Source organism: Dendrobates tinctorius, unplaced genomic scaffold, assembly GCF_039654945.1.
Source record: "Dendrobates tinctorius isolate UK_male_01 unplaced genomic scaffold, ASM3965494v1 ptg000022l, whole genome shotgun sequence".
NCBI lineage: Eukaryota > Metazoa > Chordata > Amphibia > Anura > Dendrobatidae > Dendrobates > Dendrobates tinctorius.
In genome coordinates, this window is record NW_027361690.1 from 41,739,676 (window position 1) to 41,757,993 (window position 18,318).

At 46.4% G+C, this 18,318-nt stretch overlaps 1 protein-coding gene across 5 annotated transcripts in view; it reads right to left on the reverse strand.

The window, feature by feature from the left end:
• Positions 1 to 2,038: 2,038 nt before the first annotated feature.
• Positions 2,039 to 18,318, reverse strand: part of PRC1 (protein regulator of cytokinesis 1) — a 55,096-nt gene continuing 38,816 nt past the window's right edge. For 2 of the 5 annotated variants that reach the window (XM_073568634.1, XM_073568638.1), the window contains exons 7-15: positions 16,980 to 17,127; positions 16,738 to 16,874; positions 16,427 to 16,522; positions 10,879 to 11,025; positions 10,600 to 10,710; positions 8,621 to 8,728; positions 7,785 to 7,970; positions 5,601 to 5,641; positions 2,039 to 3,015 (exon numbers count right to left, since the gene is read on the reverse strand). In XM_073568634.1, coding sequence (XP_073424735.1) covers positions 2,967 to 3,015; positions 5,601 to 5,641; positions 7,785 to 7,970; positions 8,621 to 8,728; positions 10,600 to 10,710; positions 10,879 to 11,025; positions 16,427 to 16,522; positions 16,738 to 16,874; positions 16,980 to 17,127 — 1,023 coding nt within the window. In that variant the 3' untranslated portion in view covers positions 2,039 to 2,966. The remainder of the gene's footprint in view (positions 3,016 to 5,600; positions 5,642 to 7,784; positions 7,971 to 8,620; positions 8,729 to 10,599; positions 10,711 to 10,878; positions 11,026 to 16,426; positions 16,523 to 16,737; positions 16,875 to 16,979; positions 17,128 to 18,318) is intronic. The other 3 variants (XM_073568637.1, XM_073568635.1, XM_073568636.1) reach the window with 3 other exon arrangements.

Consider the following 18,318-nt stretch of genomic DNA (forward strand, 5'->3'; position numbering starts at 1 on the left):
TGCTGCCAGGCTGGAGTCCTTGCACAGCACCCATACGATGGAGGCTTTAGTCACACACCCGGTGAGATGAAATTATCTCTTCTTACTTCATTGTGACTCAAGCCTGGTCCACGCTTCACAAGAGAATTCAGTGCTTAGATCTGGTCTCTGATGAAGCCAAGACACTAAACGTTTCCTCTGCTGAGTGGCCGCACTGAAACAATGTAACTACATGAAAAGCTAATGAATATTGTATGTGTGAGTGCCACAAGCTTTCATGCAGAATAGTTGGCTTGTCCCCAACTTACCGTGCGCGAAGCATCCAAAATCTGAGGGCTCATCACTAGTTCAGACATGATACAAATATTATAATAGAAAGAAATATAAAACATTTTCTGCATCACTACTGAACCTAAAGGTTAGTAAAGATTTCCATACAATATGGGGGCAATGGAAACGCCTCGGGATAACACATAAAAAGGGTTGGCAGCTCTGAACGAGCCCTGTTCTATGAGAGCCATTCTGGAAAACCAGGTATGACGTATGTATCTATTAGTATTAAAGAGGACTTAAAGACCATAAAAATTATCCAAAAATAAAAAGGCCCATTTAAAAAAAAAAAAAAAAAAAAAAAAAGTGTCACTTGGAGGAACATCAGGAATAAAATAAGAGCTGGCCACTTTTGACCTGATGACAGATGAAATACCCATAGACACCGATAATAAAGATGAGCACCTGAGATGGGATAAGACAGTACACTCGGGTAACAAATGCTCATCACCAGAAGTGGCTTTAACATGGTAGATTTAATTTACTATACAAGACCTGTACAAAATGTCCAAAGCAATACATCAGGCACATTACCCCAAGTTAGTTTTTTTTTTTAATCAAATGATGCTGTGGAATGGGTCTTCAAAACCATGAAGAATACAATTTTTATAACATTTCCAAGTTTCATAGTTTGTAACTTATTCCCTACTGATATAGAAAGCCTAATCTAGGGCCAGATATCATTTACATTTTTCTATACATGTTATTAAAACCCAGGGCAAAGCTGACTCAGTGTGTAGGCCTTATGGAGAACCTACACGACAGAGAATGGAAAACACCAATTAGAGAGAGTCCCAATGTCACGTCACACCCTGCACCAGGGACCGGTCGGCCTGGGGGTGTACGCACACGATTTCTCATTACTGGATTTTATGAAATGTCTGAACTCTTTAAAGGGAACCTGTCAGCCCCCCCATGTCCTCCAACCCAGCAGCATTCCTATGTATGAGCAAATTCCATGCCTGACCAGCCCTGTATACTGTAATGTAATTGAGTGAAAACAAGGCGTAAAAAAAATTTATATTTCCCCGTTTGCTATGCTAATGAGTGCTTTGACTAGTCAGCCCCTTTCCAGGCTATCATGCCCCTGTAGGTGTGATAACATATTTTGTGCGAGCGGCTTCATTGCAGCTCATACAAATTTTGCACATACACAATGCTCATTCCAGCAGTGTCACTGCGTCCCTGAAGCTGGATGTACGCTTCTCGGCTTCAGACACACACTGCGCTTGTCCGGAAGTTTAGAAGATGGCCTTCGGACATGTGTAATGCACGCCTCTGAAGCAGGGAAGCGTACACCTGGCTTCAGAGACACAATGGCGCTGCCGGAATGAGCGTCGTGCATGCGCGAAATTTGTATGGGTGGCAATGAAGCCGTTCGTGCAAAATAGGATATTACTCCCACAGGGACATGATAACATGGAAAGTGGCTGATTAGTCTGCGGCAACTAACGACTCATCGGCTAGTCAAAGCACTCAATAGCATAGCAAAAAGGGACATTATAAATGTTATTGAGTGAAAACAAGGTATAAAAACCATTATACATGGCTGGTCAGGTATGGAATTTGCTCATACACAGGTGAATGCTGCTGGGTTGGAGGGCATGGTGGGCCTGACAGGTTACCTTTAAGTATAAAATAAGGCTTCGTTCACATCTCTGTATTCTTGTTCAATTATGGGAACAGAAATACAAAAATAACCTAAGTGCTGGACCCCCTGACTGTGTGGTTTCAATTGTTCTACTAGTCATGCTCCACTATTCTGATCGGTGTTTATGGCTGGATCAGTGAAGGAGACTCTGAATAGATGTGAACAGGACCTGCGCTGGCATAAGCCTTCATAACCCAGCGTCAGACATTCCTTACTGTAGCATCAGCTCTACCTAAAGATGTGTAAGAGTTAAAAATCAGGAGTTACTGCAGAGTTAAAAAATTGCTGTATAAAAAGCCTGCTTATAAAATAAATGTCCTGGGTGATCTATTCCAGCCGTGATCACAGCACTATGGTGCTATGGAGCCTGGACTCTAGGATATTGTGCACTCAGGTCCAGTCATCTCTATGGACTTCTCGGACAGCGTGGTATTACTTTGTCACTTCTAGCTTAGATCTGTCCCGGCACCATGGGGTAGGGGTATAAAACCATATATAAGTAGTGTTAATTTGGTAAGGTCTCCAAAGACTCCTTTTCCACAAGACGTTAACATTTAAAAAATGAAAACTATTTTGTGACATCTCTGTAGTGAAAAAGAAAATACATGTGCAAAGTGTTCATAAGTCGCGGAACCAAGAACCGTATATACAAACAAATATAATATGAACCTCGTGGTGACAGCGGAAGCGGAGTACAAGGAGCGCAGAATACATCACTGCTAACTACCAGCTGTGAGATCGGCCAATCTTCTGAGGTCACCGAAAGATCAGACGCCATTTATTAACAGAAGCTAAAGAGATGAATTTACAGTGCAAAACTTAGCAAGGACTTTGGCGCAGGTTCCCCCTCAAAAGCAGAGTCCTGGGAAAGCACCCTTCATCTTAGGAGACCACCTTTCTATACACACTGTGGCCACTCACAGCGATGCACAATGCACACGTGTGGTTAGGTCCATCTCGTCCTTCCATGTGTGGACAGCGCATTACATGTGTGTTATGGTGGAGTTCAGAACTCGGGGGTTGGCGTTAGGTCTTGTAGCTTTTGAAAGTTCTCGCTGTACAAGAAGAAAAAAAAAAAATTAATTACTGCTGGAAAAAAGAACAAGAAAAGAGCACCATGACAGAAGGGGGCATGCAAAAGCAGGTATAAGAAAAATGCTCGTGAAATTGGGGTCAGATGCTTAAAAGGGATCTTCTCATCTATCTGCAGGAGCCGCTTGTCGGGTGGGTGGTCCGCTCCTGACAGTTTGGACCAGCGACATGACTGAGCCACTGGTTCTGTGATCCTGCAAGCAAAGACAGCTTTACAGGAACGCAGGGGCACTGAAGCGGGCAGGAACCGGCCCCCCAACGTCAGAGCAGCGCATGAAAGCTCCATAGCAAAGCGGCTGAAAGTGCTGCACTCTTTGCCTAGGAGACCGGCTACCACTGAGACTGCAGAGGTGGCCGGTAACCTAGGCAACAATCAGAAAATTATAACATTAAAAGTAAATTTAGAAGCACTTTGAAATTCTAACCGTGCAAAGATGAGACGACCCTTTTAAGTTATTGGTAACAGCTTACCAGAAACAAAATGTCAAGAAGAAATTAGGCTCCGTTTACCCTGATGTCATGGCTTCTGTCATTAGGGACGGTGCTAATGTAACAGATCAGAAAAGTTCCCATTGAACTATATAGGTGCATTAAGGTTGAGGGTTTTATTTTCTTTGAAAAAATAAATGGTGTGATAAATCACAGTATTCGGACCATCCAAAAGCAGAGCAAACAGAGCCTAACTTTTCTTTTTCGGAAACATTCTTTGTATTTATTTCTTTTTGGGGCTTTGTATAGCAAACATTTCTGAAATCAGCAGTTCAGGACAACTTTACGAGTCCCTAGTCCTCCTTTGGAGCAGAGAATCGCAACTTTGTTTTTTTTGCAGCTTTCAGGAATGTTATTTGGCTCTGGTCTTCTGATTATTTGCTGTAATAGCCCAGGGACTGTGGACAGTACAGTAAAGCAGACACGAGTATCAAAGGCAGGTGAGATGTTGCCAACATCTTTACATCAGAGATTTTATAGGGCATTGTGACCCACAAGTGATCAAATTCTCAAGAGCGATGTACCAATGTGACAAGGGGAAATAAAATACACATTGGTCACACGGGTCTAACAAACAGTCAATATGACACTGATGTCAGCACTATTAGGTCACAGGTAATTCCCCTCTTAGGAGCATTTACACTCGGACCCAGAGTCTCACAAATCCATCACACGTCAGTGAAAACGATGGATCCGAGGAGACCTGGAAAACTGAGCATGTGCTATACGGATCTGTTGTTGGAGATCAGAATATGATGTACTCAATAGATCGGTGTGCTGCCCATTAAAAAAAAATAATAAATATACCGTACATATCGTGAGAATGCAGCCTAAGACTGTGTTCTCACTACTTATAAGAAAAGGCACGAGGATCCCCTGTATGACAAATGACACGAGTGGGGCTGTTGGGTTTCATTGTGATGAATCTGTTCTAAAAGCCAGCACCCTGAGGATTTGTCACTTTTACCAAAAGAAATGATATGGAGGAGGTGGTGGTAGCGACACTTCATTCTAAGATGATGAATATGATGAGAAAGAAATGGATACATCAAAAAAATAAGCAAAAAATCAACAATAAATGTGGTAAAAAGTGGAAAAAAACAATGCTTAAAGGAAATCAATCAGCAGGTTTTATATTATGTAATCTGAAAGCAATATAATGTAGGGGATGAGAAGCTGATTCCAGTGATGTGTCATTTGCCGGTCTACATGCCATCACATCTCTGCTGCAGATCTAGCAGTGCTCTGAAAGCTGAGCACTATATAACCCCGCCCTCAACACTGATTGGCAGCTTTGTGTACACTGTACGTTGACGGAAAGCTGCTAATAAGTGGTGGAGGCGGGGCTACACAGCAGGGGGACTAGGAGGCAGGAGACAACTAGTCCTGCAGTGATAATATGCACTGTGTTGCGGTTTCAATATAAAATACAATGAGTGCTTTGTCATCAGATTAAGTAACATCACTGGAATCTATCAGCAGCAAAATCCTCCTGACAGATTCCTTTATAAGGGCAGGTTTAATACATGGAGTTGGTTATGTTCCAAGGGTTAGGGGCTCAAGCCTTGTACTAATTTTGCAAATGTAGCAAAGAAGCAAAAAGAGAAAAAGACATAACGTCGAAGGGAAAGATCGTTAAAAAGGCAGAAGATAAGACAATACAGAGCGGTATTAATACCCAATAACACAGGTAGACATGTTAATAGAGCCGTCACACAGAAGGTTAATACTACAGCAAACAAAACTCATGTTACAAAACAGCAGCACAGTCAGGTCCTGGACTCTGCCTAGAAAATCTACATTATATACAGTATAATAAAGGTGCATTGCGGTGAACAGATGAGGTGGGTGCTGCCTTATGTGATGTGTGCCTGGAGTTAAAGATGGAGGTCACTGTTAATGTACCGCCGAGATCCCATTCACTTTACCCCTCCACCACTGTGGGTAGCCAGAGAGAGTGTTAGACAGGTTAGATGACACCTTAGGGGAAGCAGCAGCTCCAAGAACAGGGGAAGCCCACCTGCATGCACCAGGTATGTGTAATATGGCGGATACAGACCTGGAGATTATGGCTGTGGAGTCAATATGTGTGGAGTCCCTCTATAAACACAGAACACGAGTGAGAACATGGAGAGTTTAGCCAAAACATTTGGTCTTGTGCATTTACAATGTGTTTTCTGTGTGATAATGTAATATCCGTTTACCTGATGTCTACTGTAAAATGTGCAGATCTGTGAATCGATACGTGCCAATGCCCTCGCCGGCTTTAAGGGGTCTATAGAAGGGTTCTGTTATTGTATTACCGCATGTCATTTACATTATCGCCATAATTATTCTGCTGAAAGCTTACTAGGACTCAGCAGATTGCAAAGGTAGAACTAATAATAGCAGACCGCACAAGTGCTATGGACGTGCTATGGGCCTTTACACTAAGGGGGCCCATTGCCACGTAGCCATAAGCAACAGTTATCTTATGGACGGTGAATGGATGCACTGAAAATTGAATTCATCCCCTTTGTAAGTTTTATTTCCCCTGGTCACCCTTAGCCCTGTCTGTGACCTCAGACACTCCTGGTAAATTCAAAAAGGGATTTATGGCACAAAGAAGGTTTAATAATTGCTCTAAGTCATATCTCCAAAAGGTGTCAGGACAGGACAATGCCATAACATGTGCCGGCATAACGAAACGTGAAAATTATCAGCTCCGTAGCCTTACATTTTTGTGGATGTAGCTGTATGATGACTTATTTGCAGGGCCACGAGAGAACATACTACTGTAATACGGGGCTGAGCGGCTGCATCAGGCAGCCCAGGTCATCGATGGTTAACCCTAACTTATTACTAATTGTAATGTGTTTTTTTTTTTACATTGTTTGATCATTTCAAATAGGTTTTAAGGGATCAACAAAACATAAAATTAAAAAGGTAAACTTAAATAAATGGTAGAAAAATGGCAGAAAGCACCAATCCTGACCAGTCTCTATTCACCTCCCTACAGCAGTGAAAGGCACTTTTCCACTGTAGCCAAACACTGATCCTGGGGGTTTAGTGCCCTTCTCTGCTAAGGCCAATGATTGGCTGCAGTGGTCATGATGTGAGTGGTCGGCACAAGATAACTACAGGGAAATAAAAGGAGACCAGGAAGGAGACAGTCCCCCCACTTCCTGGTTGCTGGGGGGCGTCCACTCCTCCGAGTGACAGTTCTGGACAGTTTCCTGCTGTAAAGTAAAGACATGCCTGTAATAGCACTATAATACAGATTACATTGATGTCTTTGGTGAATAAATCCACTTTGTTGTTCTTTAAATCACTTTTTTGAGTTTTCTGTGAATTAGATTTTGGTGCACAGGGTCTGGACTGTGCACTGGATCTTTCTCCTCAGCATCTGTGATTTCTCATCGCCTTAGCCTGCGTCAGTCTGTGAATGATCTGCCTCTAATGAAATCTAAGCAGTGACTTGTCATTCAAAGACCTGAGGCATGCAGAGGGGCCAGGGAAGCACGGACATGGAGGAGTATAGTCCAGCCCCTGTACACAGAAATCTAATTAACAGAAAATGTCAAATGGTGATTAAAGAAGAACAATTGGGTTTTTTCACCAATTTAATATGTATATAAAGAGTCATTAAAGCCATGCCTTTAGTTTACATTACAAAATCATTCTCAAAAATGTTCTTTAAATAAGCACACAGCTCAGGAAAAGGAGAACCCCAATTAGGAGAACTGCTTTGGAAACAGGCCAAACTGGGCACAAGGGGTTGTGATTATGCAGGATTGATAAGGGCAGCTTGGTCAGGAGCTCAAATGGAGGAAGAGGGAGGTGAGCATCTAACTGCTCTATAGAAATCAATGGGCTAGAGAAAGCTGACTAGGATCTTAGGACTTATCTCCTCTCCTGTACTGTAGCTACTGCACATAGTGGCCAGACTCTGGTGGCCGACCTCCATAGAAACAAGCTGTACACTATGTAAGATAAAAGCTCTCATTGCAGGAGAATGACAGCAGATAGAAAAAGCAAGTCAGTTGCAAATTTGCTTATTTTCATGCTGCCTAACTAACTATATAAATAATAACAACATAAGAATATCTCTTCGAGAGTGAGAAATCTACAAAATTGACTAGGGCATCACAGACAACTCTGCACTTCTATAAATAGTTTGTTGATGCTAATTTTCTTTTTAAGACCCCCTCCCTGACTGTGTTCTGCTGATGTTATGTGTTTTGTCTAAGAAAAGGTGAATTACCGCAAACTCAGAATAGGTGCTGGCAACAGAATTAACGCTGAGGTTACGCTGGGCAGGAATTGTGAGTTGGCACCCACCGCTCATGGCGGTTCCATTTAACTGCGACATGTTCTCTTTATTCTTTTCCAGTCTCCTTGCTTGTGGAGTCTTGAACGATCTGGTTGGAGTTCGGATAGGCAGTCCAGGCTAAAAGGAAGTGACATCATTAGCCAAAGTTGTATGTATGTATGCATGTATGTATGTGTCAAATACAAAAATAACTTAAGATAAGCATATTTCAATACACCCCGTTATCTTATGCAACACCAACATATAAAATATGTCATAAAAACAGAGGGCAACCCTTTTCCTCCAGAAAATTCTATTTGGTGAAAATAAGTGGCTTGGCTTGCTTATCACTAAATTAGTCTGGAGAGTGGAGCCTTTTCAGCAGAGATATGTTGAGCCGATAGGGTCACAGCAAGGCGTGGAGCAGTCTCAGTCAAAGAACAGGTTGCAAAAGAAGCATCAGAAAGCTTTGCTGGCCCATCATCAGAGCTTCTGGCCAAATCTGCTGACATTTCAGACCACAAGGGAGGTCCGGGCTAAGAGTTAGGCCCAGGCTTACAGAATTGGGCAGATGCCGAGCAGGGACATTTGGAAAACGGCCTCCCATTAACTCTCAGGCTTCCTAGCAGCTGCCTCCAATGGAGGTACACCACCGGATAGGCACACTTTAATATATATGTAAAAACACAGCATAAGCTCCGTGAAATGCAGACATGCGAAGCTAGGCAGCTGAAGGTGATAGAAAAATACAATAAGACTCTAAAATTATACTAATGAGATCAACTGACCTTCCCACCACTAGGAGGTGGACGTGACACAGGTGAGTGGCACATTGTTCCACCGAATGCAGAACGTAGCGTGGTGTTGGTAGAATTGGTAACACACGTGCCATTAAGCTGAGGGGGAAGAAGCAGGCAAGTTAGTGCAAAGAATAGGTGGGAACAAATCACACATGCATCGCAACGTAACTTGTTAATATATAGTCATACTCCGTATTCACTACACCGGTGGAGGACGGCAGAGCGAGCATTGTCAGCACCATGAACGCAGCTTAGGTATCAGGTTTAATTAATGGGCTTCTTATAACTTGAAAATACACTTTTCTTAATGTTTTGTTGTTTACCTGCACATCAGGTGACTAGTAGCACTGTGGATCATTTAATCTTAAAAACAGGGTCTTTAACCAGTTTGAGCATGTTAAACTGGCCAAATCATATAATACTGGCTGCAGAGCTTAACAAAGTAATTTTTTTCTCATCTCCTTTGTAGAAATTTTAGCATGTATAGTTTAGATTCTAAGTTTCCCTTCAACCAGCGAAAGTTTACGTTTGTCCCTGCATGAGAATGACCAATCAAAAGCAGGGAGCATCATTCAGGAGATTAAAAACAAATAAAAAGATAAAAAAAATTGTTCTAGAGATGGTCAGACCTGGCTTTCTCTGTGTGAGACCAGCACAGACAGTGCTGTAGGATGAGAGCTGCAGAGGCGTTTGTAATGACACACAGCTCTGCTCTGTCCCCCCTACCCTGCTTGTAATCACAGTGAGAAGAATAGGGCTGTATGTCACTACATGTCTCACACAGAGTATGCTGGGGCTTACTTCCCTGGGGACATGGTTTTTATTAACCCATTTGACGCTTTCTGCTTATGAACGAGCAACGTCATATAGGATAAGAAGTAAAAATGAAGTTTTATTCCGCTCTGCAGCCACTATTCTATGATGTGGACAGATCAATGTGCTAAACCTGGTGAAAGGTCCTGTTTGAGATCAGAAGCTTCTACACTACTATTGCTGCCCCAGTCGCCCACTAATCCCTGAGCTTCTGTCAGCAACAGGTAAATGGACCACTGCAGCCAATTAGTAGCCAGACGGGTGAATAATGGATCGTTGTGAGCCAGTGATTGACTGCAGCCATCACTTGGCACATGCTGTCCACGACCACTTGTTCTTAGACTACCTGGAAGGTGCGGACTGTTACTAGAGGCAGAGAGCAAGCCATGTCGCTTGACCTACAATGCAACGTCCCCAAAAGGAGGGGGAGCATTAAAAGAGGTATTCCCATCTCCAAGATTCTATAGTAATATGCAGTAGTTGTAATAATATCAGCAAATACCTCCAATTAGAAATGTATAGTTCTTCTGATAAGCTGTGTCTCTTTCCTCATGTGCATTGCAGGACCATAGGTATCCATGGTTATGACCACTGATATAGTGACAGTTCGCTAGTTGCTAGTGGTCATAACCATGGATACCTAAGGTCCTTCAATGCACATTGAGGAAAGACACAGCTTATCAGAAGAACTATACATTTCTAATTGGAGGTATTTGCTAATATTTTTATTATTACTACATATTGGGATATGATCTTGGAGTTGGAAATACCTCTTTAAGGAGCAAAAGCAGCATCCCACTAATTAGCAGATGATGATTGGAAACAGTGCTATGGATGTCAGTTTTAGAGTTATAAAAGTATTTCCATGTGAATACCGAATACTTTTTCATATCCAGAAATTCTGCTATAACTCACGACAGTGTTAAGTCTGGTCATAGCCACAAACTGAGAAAATGCTGCTGGGGGAAAAAATAAAACAAAACAGTCTTCTAAAAGTGGTGATACTCTCATAGGATTCGAATAATTGGACATTGAAAATCTCATCCTGATAAAATAACCCTTCTCTTCACTGTACACTGTATGGAGAGGGTTATATGTCACTACACAGAGCGGTACACGATCAGGAGCACAGTACAGCGATGTGCGGAACGGACCTTGCGCACTTTACTTGGTGTCGTTGTCCCAAGCACTCTTCGCTTATTCGGGGTTTTTGGGGCGCTTCCATAATACATTTCCTCTTCTAGCTGACGACTCTTTTTCATTAACTGCATCAAAACAAAAACAGATTGTTCAATACATGAACCTACACAAATCATGTATGTTCTGTACGTGACGCCATGCAGCCTGCTGAATACTAAACTAATGGAAAAGCCACAGATCAGAGGCCGAGCTATCATACAGGCTCACTATACAGAAGGAATAAGGCTGCTCACCCGCTCTTGCTTCTCCCTTTCTTTTTCTATGTGAAGCTGGTTCCACTGCTCTGAGACATAGTCCATAAACTTCTTTCCATTCATTAAGAACTCCTTCCCTTGTTCCTCCTCCCACGCAGCAATGCGAACTTTCAGGTCCTCCTCCAGCTAAGAGGAAACAAGAGAGAGGTTTAGATATTTTATAAATATATGTGCACATTATAATAAAGGGGCCGAACATTTAATTGTTTTAATTTCACAAACTAGCTAGCACAGTGAGTTGTTAGTGAGAAAAAAATAGCACATACTGCTCTCCTCTGCTGCTCCTCCTCAGCACTGCCCGGGTTCCCCGACACTCTCCCCCCTTTCCTCTTTCAATAAGGTTGGCGCATGGCCACAGCAGTAAAGCTTTTAGGAACAGATTGCTTCTGTTTTGATTTTAATTCTGGCCTCAGAAGACATTTTAAAAGGGAACTTGTCATGCGCTGTCCCTTCTGGTGAGAGGAGAGACCGGTCCTCCAGAAACAAATGTCCGGCAGGGAAATGGGGAGAGAGACAGGAGAGCTGGAAGTGCAGTGTTCGCACCCTGCACTTACAAAATACTACAACCAAGGTATGGATTTAGGCTGGTTTCACATTAGCGTACAGGGGCTCTGCGAACGGCTGCGTACTTCCTCAGTGAAGCTCCGCCCACTTCCGTTTAGCTCCGCCTACTTCTGCACGAGTCCTGCGTATCTTTAACATTGGGTATGCAGGACATGCGGATGCGTCATTTTGATTCAACGGCCATGCCGTCAAACACAGGGCCCCTGAGTTCGGGTGGAAGATCGGGCCCTGGGACAGTAGATCTGGGCGAGTAGCTGCACTAGATCTGCGTACCACGCTCGACGGGGCCAGTCTGGGGCCAGCAGAATCGCTGGAACCCCTTCTGTTTTGATCTTCTTGATGACCCTCGGGAGTAGTGGCAGCGGGGGAAACAAATATGGAAGGCGAAATTGGTTCCATAGCAGAACCAACGCATCCACGGCGATCGCTCGCAGGTCCCGAGGTCGGGCGACGAACACGGGCACCTTGGTGTTCACTCTCGAGGCCATCAGATCCACATCCGGTGTTCCCCACCGTTGGCAAATATGCTGGAAGACCTCGGGGTGCAGTGACCATTCCCCCGACGCGACACCTGGCTGTCTGAGGAAGTCCGCCGCCCAATTTTCCACGCCCGGGATATGGATTGCCGAATGATTCCTCTCGGCCCAGTGAAGCACGTGCCCCACCTCGCGCATGGTTGCTCTGCTGCGCGTGCCTCCTTGATGATTTACGTAAGCCACCGCCGTGGCGTTGTCTGATTGAATCCGGACGGGACGTCCTACTAGAAGGTGCTGAAAATGTTGCAGTGCCAGCCGGACCGCTCGTATTTCCAACAAGTTGATCAAGAGGTGTGCCTCCTGTGGGGACCATCGTCCCTGGGAGGTGTGGTGGCGAAACACTGCTCCCCAGCCGAGGAGGCTGGCGTCGGGTGTGACCACTAGCCTGTGATCTGGGGGAAAGGGTTTCCCCTGCAGAAGGGAGGACGTGCTCGTCCACCACTCCAGTGACTGTCTGACCTGCGAGGATAGCCGGCACTGATGATCGAGCGTGAATGGGTTCTTGTCCCAGGCTGACAAGAGGGCATGCTGTAGGGGGCGAAGATGAAATTGGGCAAACGGAATCGCTTCTATTGCTGCCACCATCTTCCCTAGCACTCTCATCCCAAACCGAATGGTGTGTGGGACTGGCTGTAGAAGCTTCTGGATTCCTTGCCGGAGCGCTAGAGTTTTGTCCTGAGGGAGAATTACCAACCCTCGGGAGGTGTCGAAAATCATCCCTAAAAAAGAAATCCTCTGGGCTGGGACAAGGGATGGTTTTATTCTACCAACCCTAAGCGGGAGAGGGTATCCAGCGTGATGCTGACATTCTCCTCCAATGCCCGAAACGAGGGGCCCTTCACCAAGAGGTCGTCTAAGTATGGTAAGACGACTATGCCCCGAGAGTGTAAGACTGCCATCACAACTTCCTTCACCTTTGTGAACACTCTGGGAGCGGTGGCTAGTCCGAAGGGCAGTGCTGCAAACTGGAAATGTCGGCCATTGATGGCGAACCGCAGAAACTTTTGATGCAGAGGAAAAATGGGGATGTGCAAGTAGGCATCCTGGATGTTGATCGAGGCCAAGTATTCCCCATGGCCGATATAACTGAACGGAGAGATTCCATTCGGAAATGTTTGATCCTGATGAACTTGTTCAGGAGCTTCAGGTCCAAAACCGGCCTGACTGTCACGTCCTTTTTGGGGACCGCGAACAGATTGGAATAAAAACCCTGCCCCTTCTCGTGCTCTGGTACGGGAACAATGACTCTGTTGCACTGGACTGAGTTGATGGCCCCTAGCAACGCCCTTGCCCGGGGCTCCACTTTGGGAAGTTGGGACAGAAAAAAAATCGTTTTGGGGGAAACTTGAAAAACTCTCTCTTGTATCCTGCGGACACCAGTTCCGCCACTCATGAGTCGCGTGCTATCGTGACCAAGACCTTGCGAAAGCAGAGCAGGCGGCCGCCTACTCTGCTGATGTCGCCTAAAACGTGCTCTGAGTCATTTGGCTGAGGGTCTCTGGGCCCTGGCTCCCCTCACCCTGGGCTGGCGAGCACGCATTCTCCCCAATGGGTTGGTTCTATACGAGACCTGTCGCTCCCTATCCTGGTTGGAGCGACAGAGTTGGCCGCTGCCCTCCACCCGGGGTTGCGAAAGGCCCGAAACCGTGCCTGAGCTTGGCGAAACGGCTGCTTGGCCCTTTGTTGCGGGAGGAAGCTGCTCTTTCCCCCCGTAGCATTGGAGATGAGCTGGTCTAATTTCTCCCCGAACAGGCGGCCACCCTGATAAGGCAGGGAAGTTAACGACTTCTTGGAAATAGAATCGGCCCGCCATGTCCTTAACCATAGGGCCCTCCTAATGGCTACCGTATTTGCGGCTGCGAGCGCTGCACAATTGGTCACATCCAAGGAAACGTTGATTAAGTAGTCACCAGCCATAGCGATTTGACTCGCAATATCTGATATCTCTGTAGGCAGGTCTCTATCCTGCAAGACCTTGTTCAATGACTCTGACCATGACATCATGGCCTTAGCTACCCACGTTGCTGCGAACGAGGGAGAGTGCGCTGATCCTGATGCTTCAAAGACTGAGCGAGCCAAAGTTTCTATGAGCCGATCAGTGGGGTCCTTGATAAAAGAACCACTAGGTACAGAGAACACGGATTTCGAGGCCAAGCGTGACACTGGTGGATCCACCACTGGGGATTCCGCCCATTTTTTACAGAGTTCCGGGGCAAACGGATATCTCGACTCTATCGTCTTCTGGCCCGAGAAACGCCTATCCGGCCGATCCCTGTGACACTGCACTATGTCCTCAAATTCTCGGTGAGAGCCAAACACTCTATGCGGTCGCTTAGTCCGCTTAAAGGATACCTTATGGCCTGACGCCAAGGTGACGTCATCCTCAACCTCCAGAGTCTGATTAATAGCATCGATGAGGCTGTCAATTGTTTCCCGACACCCCGGGGTATCTAGGTCCAGCGGCTCGTCTGAGTCATGATCTGAACTCTGCCCGCTCCCGACAACTGGTGAAGGCGAGCGTGATGCCGAACTCACGGATGCCGAGGCACCGGATAGGCCGGGAGACGCCCTGTGGGTTCGTTTCCTTTGCGCCTGCCTGGAATGAGAGCGGAGGCTCTTGTGAGGTGGAGGACCCCTCCCAGATCAGCGAGGCACTATCCTTGCCCCTATCTGGGGCGTGAAGAGACTCGATCGCCTTTGTAAGCGATGCCATAGACTGCGATAGCGATAAGGCCCATTCCGGAGGATTTAAATCCCTGGGCTCGGTCGCAGGGGAGGGCTCCTGGGCGCGTTCGGAGTCGCAGGCCTCACATAGTTTATTGCTCTGCACCCGAGGAAATGAGGCCTTACAGGCGATGCATGCAGCGTATAGGAATGTGTGCATCTTCCCTTTCCCAGCCATACTGAATCCGCCCGGTCTCAAAGCTGCCCTGCTAGGGGTTGGGGGGGGGGGGGGGGAGGGAGCACCTTTGCTGAAGACCTCACACAGTCGGGACCGCACTTACCTGGTCCTGTGTCCCCCCCCACGTCCTCTTCTGCTGCACGGTCCTGCTGAGGGCAGGCTGACCGTTATTTCCTGATCGCGGCCTACCCTGCAGCGAAGTCGGGGCCTCAATTTATCCAGCGTCCGCCCAGGCTCCGGAGGGCGGGCCGCCGGAAGTGACGTCGCGCCGGGAGGGCGGAACTTCCGGCAGCGGCCTACCACCGGCCGAAGACTTGGGCTGGATTTCTGATGTCCGCCCGCGACGGGGGTGGCGGCGGGCGGGCCAGGGGCAGCATAGTAAGGCCGGGGCCTGCGTCTACCGGCGCCAGGCATGGCGTCCGCTCTGCCGCCACCGCTGCAGCAACGCTACTGTGAGGACTGCTGTGGGGCGGGGGGAATGACCCCGGGAGGGGGGCCTGGAAAGGGAAGGGGCCTATGCCGGGACATCTGTCAGCCTCTGCTGAATGCCTGAAGATAAGGGCTCCGGCCCTCTGGACGCCGCAGGGATCTACCTGGCCATCCCCTCCATACCGTCTGGCCTTCTCCGATCAGGTACAGGGGTAAAAGGGGGTTAAATCCGGGACAGTGCAGGCACCCTAGCTCCGTCCTCCTTACAGGGCTGAGGAGAGGGACCATCCGCCGCCTTGCAGCACCGCCGTCTAGCGTTGGTGGAGCAGTGGGGGCCGTACGGACTAGTCTTGTGCCTCTGTACAAGCCTATGGTTTCCATACCTAGGGGTGGACAGGGCTAAGTCCGGCATCATGTCCCACGTCGCGGGAGAGGATACGTGGAGGGACACTCGCACGTGCTCACCCGTTGATGGTTTGGGGAAATCGGACCCTTTCAATAGGATCCGTTGCCCCTGTCTAATCTTCATAGTAAAAGAAAAGTCTGGGGAAAATGGCACAGATATGTCCCACTGTGCGGGAAAGGATACGTGGAGACGATACTCAACACGTGCTCGCCCGTTGTTGGTTTGGGGAGATCGGACCCTTTCAATAGGGTCCGTCGCCCCTGTCTTATCTTCATGGGAAAAAGAAGAAAAAAAAAAAAAAAAAGTCTGGAGCAACCCAGACATGTGTGCCTCCAAAGACACTAAGCATAAAACTGGTTTCCGCCCGTAATCGGGGCGAGGGTGTATGCGGCGGAGGAGCAGCTAACCTTGTGTTGTTTACTTAGTGTCAGCCTCCAGATGGCGGTAGCATACACCCACAGTACCTGTGTCCCCCCAATGAGACGAAGGAGAAAAAGGCCGAAACATTGCATCACTTGTCTACCTCAATTGTATTTCACCATGTGATTTTTAAGGCTGGAATAAAGGTTAGCTTTTATCCCTATGGTCTCTGGTGCCTTGGACTCATGGATTTTCTATGGCTTTGGACCTTGCCAGTGGTGCATGAGAAGGACTATTGGACTAAATAGGTGTTAATGTAGGTTTCCTTACTTTTGGAAGCATTTTCTGCAACTTTGCCCTCTGTTTTTCTTCTTTTAGGAGGTTCCCTCCCCGATTTGTGAACCTGTTGGGGTCTGTTGTCTTTTTCTAATTAAAAAAAAAAAAAAAAAAAAAAAAAAAAAAAGATGAATAATCAATATCCAACTTAATAGCTACATTACCTACTGAACATATAAATCTCATAAAACAAATAAAACACACATCAAAACTATAACAAGTTTGGGGTACATAGAAATGCATCAATGATCTGGAAGAGGAGCAACAGTGCAAACACCATTAATCACGCAATAGAATTTACTCACATCAAACTCCAGGAAAAGACGCCAATTTTCTTCCCATTTCTGAATACCTTCAAACATCTCTTTGTGCGTCTCATAATACTGCTTGATGTGTTCGATTTCAGCATCGTAAAGGCACAATAGTTCTTCGCTGTAGTCCTCTAAGAGACAATTAGCTTTCAATTACATTCTGCCAGCAATCAGAATAATCCAAAACTAAATAGTGTTAAAAAAGCTGGGGAAAATAATAATATGAGCAATCTCACCGTCATAAAACGGAGCAAAGGCGTGCCTCTGCTCATTGCTATAAAAACATTTATCCCAGTAGGACGACAGCTCTGCTCTAATGACTTCAATAACATTCTTAATGTTCTGCAGCTTCAGCTCCTGTAGACGGTCCACTTCATCTTGTAACTGGAAAACACACAACCACGTTAATTTGATCTATGCAAAGAAACCTTTGGGCACAATTGTCGTGTGATTTCCCTTTCCCGAATTTTTAACAACAGGGGTGCAAGACTCTACAACACGGACGGATCATGGAAACAGGAAACCAATTTGTAAAGCGGAACATGTTCTGCCAAAAAGTGCACAATGTTGGGAAGATAAAGCAGGTACAACAAGGGGTTAAATGGAGCAAATATAGTTCTCAAAATTGTTAAAGGGAACCTGACAGCTGATACATGCTGCCTGTGGATTGGGCATCACTGGCTGTATGATTTGAGCCACATACACACATGGTCAAAAAATTGTTGGTACCCCTCGAGTAACGACAGAAAACACGGATTTTTGTGATAAACTCACCGTAAAATCCTTTTCTCTGAGACGCTCATTGGGGGACACAGGTACTGTGGGTGTATGCTACTGCCGCCTGGAGGCTGACACTACGTGAAAAAAAGGGGTTAGCTCCTCCTCCGCCACATACACCCTCGCCCCGATTGCGGGTGAAAACCCGTTTAGTGCAAAAAGCAGTAGGCGAACAACAAAAATCAGCCTTAATGCAGGTAACAATATGTCTAGAAAAGAACCACCCTAATATCAACGAAAATGCACATTAATTAAACAAACAAACAAGAGCCAACTGGCTATCAGGGTGGGCGCTGTGTTCCCCAATGAGCGTCTCGGAGAAAAGGATTTTACGGTGAGTTTATCGCAAAAATCCATGTTTCTCCTTCACCTCATTGGGGGACACAGGTACTGTGGGACGTCCTAAAGCAGTCCCTGGGTGGGAAGTTGACTCACCGATCCAAGCTACATGCACCTCCTGTCTAACGGTGCGCCACCGCTGCTTGGAGAATCCTTCTACCTAGGCTCGCATCCGCTGAAGCTTGAGTATGGATATTGTAATGTTTGGCAAACGTGTGCAAGCTGGACCAGGTTGCTGCCTTGCAAACCTGTTCCGTCGAAGCCTGGTGCCGAAGCGCCTACTGCCCGAGTAGAGTGTGCACTGATCCCTGCTGGAACCGGCGCACCCCTGATGCGGTAGGACTCCTGAATAGTCAGACGAATCCACCTGGTATGGTCGCGAGTCCCTTCCCGCGTCCCTCGGGGAGCACGAACAGCGTGTCTGTCTGCCGAAAGGGTGCTGTCCGTGACACCTACCTC